The sequence below is a fragment of the Nanorana parkeri genome, unplaced genomic scaffold, assembly GCF_000935625.1.
Source record: "Nanorana parkeri isolate BGI_ZX_2015 unplaced genomic scaffold, ASM93562v1 scaffold1180, whole genome shotgun sequence".
In the NCBI taxonomy this organism is placed as follows: Eukaryota; Metazoa; Chordata; class Amphibia; order Anura; family Dicroglossidae; genus Nanorana; species Nanorana parkeri.
The window spans coordinates 56,857-62,535 of NW_017307448.1; the positions used below are offsets into that span (position 1 = coordinate 56,857).

Sequence of the window (5,679 nt, forward strand, 5' to 3'; positions counted from 1 at the left end):
CCTCCCCCCCCCCCCCCCCCTCCCCCGCTGTACATTTAGCTCAGCTTGGCCAAAGCCAGGCACCTTACTATCAACCACCCCCTGTAAAGATAGTATCGATTAACTGGCCGCCGGCTGCTTTTCGTTTTCTGAGTCACGATCCCATCCGTCGGGCTCCGGCTCGCCCCTCCTCTTCACAACATAGGCGTTTGACTACGGCGTTTGAACAAGGCGTTTGAACAAGGCGTTTGACTACGGCCGCCCCCCAGGAAGGTGCCGCCCTAGGCAAAAGCCTAGTTTGCCTCGCGGTAAATACGCCCCTGGCTACCCCTCTACTCCCTGCTGCCCCTCTACTCCCTGCTGCCCCAAGGCCGGGCCTTAGTTGGCCTTGTGGGAAATCTGGCCCTGCCTAATCCGGAGACTTCTTAATCGAGACAATAACCCGGAATAGGTATCCAGAACGAGACTTCATTGTGACGTTCCTGATCCAGAAAGATCTGATGGCCAAGAAAACCAGACGACTGGCATTCTCAGAAGTTGGGGACAATGACAACCTGCGTATTTCTTCACTAGAGAGCTGAACTCATTTCGATGTTTCTATATTTTTGGCCACCAGAGGTCGCCTTCCTTCTTGCGGTGTCACCGATGTATAAATCAATGGCTCGGGAATTATTATTTTTTTCATATTCGTATTGCTGTACAGCAGGGGTCTCAAAACCTTCGGCCCTCCAGCTGTGGGGTGGAACTGCAAATCCCATGAGGCATTGCAAGATTCTCACAGCCGCAGACATGACTCCCGAAGAGAGATGCATCGTGGGATTTGTAGTTTCACCCACAGCTGGAGGGCCGCAGGTTTGAGACCCCTGCTTTACAGAGTGCATAGAACCAATCGCAGCCGTCCCTTGTCCACTGATGGCACTCACCACTTATTCTACAATGCACCATCAGAGATGTGCCCGCTGTGGCTAGGAGGGATCCGATGGGGATTGGGATGATCACAGCTGTTTATATGTTAATCAAATTTTTTAAGAAAACCTTTCAGTTTCCATTAGATACTTTATTTGATATCCAGTGATGTCATCACTAAGTCTCTGTGCTTTTCTATGCAATCAGTACTCCTCTCAAGAGCCCTCAGCTCTGATGTAGGTAGTGGGAGGAGTTATGCAAATATCAAAATGTCTTGGTGGGTGGATGTCAGTCCGGAGGAGTAGGTGTTTCTAGGCAAGCTGTATTTGCATGCAGACCGGTCTAAGTAACACCCACATGTGAGCCTCCAGGATTGACAGAAGCAAAATCCAAATAATGAAATGGGCGGGGACAGATAGAAGACTAAAGGGGAGGACGGAGGACAGATAGAAGACTGAAGGGAAGGACGGAGGACAGATAGAAGACTAAAGGGGAGGACGGAGGACAGATAGAAGACTGAAGGGAAGGACGGAGGTCAGATAGAAGACTGAAGGGAAGGACGGAGGTCAGATAGAAGACTGAAGGGAAGAACGGAGGTCAGATAGAAGACTAAAGGGAAGGACGGAGGTCAGATATAAGACTGAAGGGGAGGACGGAGGTCAGATAGAAGACTGAAGGGAAGAACGGAGGTCAGATAGAAGACTGAAGTGGAGGACGGAGGTCAGATAGAAGACTGAAGGGGAGGACGGAGGTCAGATAGAAGACTGAAGGGAAGGACGGAGGTCAGATAGAAGACTAAAGGGAAGGACGGAGGTCAGATAGAAGACTGAAGAAAAAGCCAGAGTTCTTATTAATAATATATTTCTGGTGATGCCGTGTGATTGGTGCAGTGTGATCCTTATCTCTGTGTCCCTACTTGAGAGATTTATCCTTAGTTCCTCTCGCAGTGACCACACAGATATAAACAGCAATACAATCAAAGAGGTTTCACCTCCCACACACACACACACTCTACCAAAAGTCCAAAAACAATTGGCTGGAGTTCTTCTCTAACATAGTGAATAAAGAGGTACCCATTACAATGTTGCTCCTGTAGGCCCGGGGCCTTCCCACAAATCTGAAAAAGAAACAAAATGGCTCAGTGATAACACTAATAAATACCATCAGTTGAGCGTGTCCGTTCTGGAAGGAGCCGCCCGAGTCGCCGTTGCCTTCTTCTTGACGGTCAACGACTCGGCACTTCACAGCGTCCTGCACCTAGACGGGAAGATGAGACAGCAAAGACCATCATTGTTGTGGCTCTCCTGGAAGACCAATCTACAGCAGAGCAGAATATAGGAGCCACCACCAGGAAAGGATTTACAGCATACCACAATATGGGGGATTGAGGGCCACCAGCAGGAAATGATCCACAGCACACTACAATATGGAGGATAGAGGCCCACCACCGGGAAATGATCCACAGAACACCACAATATGGGGGATTGAGGGCCACCACCGGAAAAGGATCCACAGAACACTACAATATGGAGGATAGAGGCCCACCACCGGAAAAGGATCCACAGAACACTACAATATGGGGGATTGAGGCCCACCACCGGAAAAGGATCCACAGAACACTACAATATGGGGGATTGAGGCCCACCACTGGGAAATGATCCACAGAACACCACAATATGGGGGATTGAGGGCCACCACTGGGAAATGATCCACAGAACACTACAATATGGGGTATTGAGGCCCACCACCGGGAAATGATCCACAGAACACTACAATATGGAGGATAGAGGCCCACCACCGGGAAATGATCCACAGAGCACCACAATATGAGGGATTGGGGCCCACCACCGGGAAAGGATCCACAGAACACTACAATATGGTGGATTGAGAGCCACCACCGGGAAAGGATCCACAGAACACTACAATATGGGGGATTGAGAGCCACCACCGGGAAAGGATCCACAGAACACTACAATATGGGGGATTGGGGCCCACCACCGGGAAATGATCAACAGAACACCACAATATGGGGGATTGAGGGCCACCACCGGGAAATGATCAACAGAACACTACAATATGGGGGATTGGGGCCCACCACCGGGAAATGATCAACAGAACACCACAATATGGGGGATTGAGGGCCACCACCGGGAAATGATCAACAGAACACTACAATATGGGGGATTGGGGCCCACCACCGGGAAAAGATTCACAGAACACTACAATATGGGGGATTGAGGCCCACCACCGGGAAAATCTGCTTGAGGTCCATCTAGCGTAAATGGGCCTGAAGCAGTCCTTCCAGCAAAGAAAATTCAGAAAATGTTCTCTTACCTCTCGCCGCAGGATGCAGTGCACCATAACTATGACGAACCCCTCCAACGAATCGAAGACGGCAAAAAGTATCTGAAACAGGGCCGAGCGCCGGTCCGTAATGGCGAGGACGGCGGACATCCATGTCAGCGCCAGCAGCGGCAGCACCACGCAGGAACTCCACAGCGACGCCCTAGAAACGGAATACAAAGTGACGCATGAGGGCCCACACGTGACTCCAACAGAACACTAGGCATTCTTATCTACGATACCCATAATCCTAGGACGCCTTGTGGATGCCGGGGTCACATGACTCACGCTATAGTGTCAAATGAAACTCTGACTTATGGATTTGACTTACCGCCTGCTATATGGTATCGAGCAAACTCTGCCTTACTGACAACTATGTGTTATATAATAATGGCGCAATGGGTACATAAAGAGATTGTTACAGTATAAAGGTGGAAGACACAGCGAATCAAAACTGATTACTCAGTAGACTATTATCCCCCCCTCCCCCCTACTGGAGGGCAGAGAAACTTAAATTGCGTAATCACCTATGACCGGCTACACCTTGAACCTTTATACTGTAACAAGTTTTGATGTATCCATTGTGTTCTACAGCCTTGGTTCTCAACTGGTGGGCCGTGACCCAAAAGTGGGTCACGACCCCGTGTTCAATGGGTCCCCGCGTGCCTTCCACTTTTCTAGGTGAGAGGCTCTTCAGCCTCCCCCTAGCGCAGCGCTGTCAGTTCTCACGCCAAGCAGCCATTCAAAATATGCCTCCCGGCGCCGAGTGTCAGCTTGAGGTGGGGTGGGCTGGGGGTATGGCCACGAGGGAACTCCATCCATACATGCATTGCTTACAGCTCCCTCATGTGTCCTGTAGAGGTGCCAGGAGCCAGCATAAGTGGGCGCGCATACGGAGGGAGCTCCACCACAGCACAGCAGCCCGCACTGCGTTCCATTGCAGTGCGACTTGGGTCACGACTTAATGACCGAGGAGAAATGTGGGTGTTGAGGTTACACAGGTTGAGAACCATTGTCCTACGGCATGATATGGCCGGTTGTAAAGTGTTACAATGATGCAGGCAATACATCAAAGCCTTTCACTCTCTTTAAAGGAGAACTATGAGATGAGTGATTTCCACTCACCTCATAGTTCTAGCCGACCTGTGACAATGAGACTGTCACAGGTCGGCTCAGTCGATCGGGAGGTGAGCGAACACATACCAGCGTTCGCTCACCTCTCGATCCTGTCACGGCTCTCTGCCGTGACAGGGGAGGGGCTGGATTCCACCCTCCCCGTTCCGATCCTCCTGCGCTGACTGGCGGAATGGACGGGGGAGGGGGCGGGTACAGCTGGCTCTGCCTCTAGATAGGCAGAGCCAGCTGTCAGTCACGCAGCTGGGCGGATCTCAAACATTGATGTCGGGATCCGTTCCAGCTGCGGCGTCTCAGTATACCGCGAGCTGTAGCTCCCTATATACTGAGCCTAGGGTGACGGGAGGACGCTAGTTTGTGTCCTCCCGTTACCCTAAGGAGAACTACGGGGAAAAGACTTAACCTCATAGTTCTCCTTTTAAAGATCACAAAATAATAAATGTATCATCATTAAGTCAAATCTGTCATACTAATGCAGTGTAATCAGATATAAAGGACATCAGAGACCAAACCAACAGAGTGTGAAAGGGGTAATACCTCTATCAGGCCTTTCCTCCCCAATTTGGAATTGTCCTATTGGGGAGATTCCCTTTCACTTCCTGTCCTGTTATGTCGGCACGACAGGAAGTGAGATAAAATGTCTCCAAAGAAAATGTTTTCCATTTCCCCTCATGTTTGGCACGCTCACCGGGACCAGTAGAGAGAGAAGGTGAATCAACCCAACAGGACCATGGACAGCGCCATGCAAATGTATCCCTTCCCTTTATCTTGTTTACTTTTCCACTTTAACTATGTGGCGGAATGAATATAATATACCGAGAGTGATAATGGAGCCTTCATGCCCCAACCATTATAAAAAAAATGGCTGCCATGGGCCCCTGAAGGAAGTCATGTGACACCTGCATGTCCAACCGCCAGTTTTAGGGCGAGTTAATAACACCAAGACAAATAAACACATTGCAAAGGATCCGTCTATTAATAATTAAATAACAGGAAAAATAGATAATATACAAATTTGACTTATATAGATGATAGATAGATAGATAGATAGATAGATAGATAGATAGATAGATAGATAGATAGATAGATAGATAGATAGATAGATAGATGGGTAGATAGATAGATGGGTAGATAGATAGATAGATAGATAGATAGATAGATAGATAGATAGATAGATAGATAGATAGATAGATAGATAGGTAGATAGATAGATAGATAGATAGATGGGTAGATAGATAGATGGGTAGATAGATAGATAGATAGATAGATAGATAGATAGATAGATAGATAGATAGATAGATAGATAGATAGATAGAT

The 5,679-nt window shown here is 48.6% G+C and overlaps 1 protein-coding gene across 1 annotated transcript in view; it reads right to left on the reverse strand.

Moving 5' to 3' along the window:
* LOC108796840 (brain-specific angiogenesis inhibitor 1-like) overlaps nucleotides 1-5,679 on the reverse strand; it is a 368,891-nt gene that overhangs the window by 20,316 nt on the left and 342,896 nt on the right. The window contains exons 35-36 of the mRNA XM_018568381.1: nucleotides 3,220-3,391; nucleotides 2,047-2,142 (exon numbers count right to left, since the gene is read on the reverse strand). Of these exons, the coding sequence (XP_018423883.1) occupies nucleotides 2,047-2,142; nucleotides 3,220-3,391 (268 nt within the window). The remainder of the gene's footprint in view (nucleotides 1-2,046; nucleotides 2,143-3,219; nucleotides 3,392-5,679) is intronic.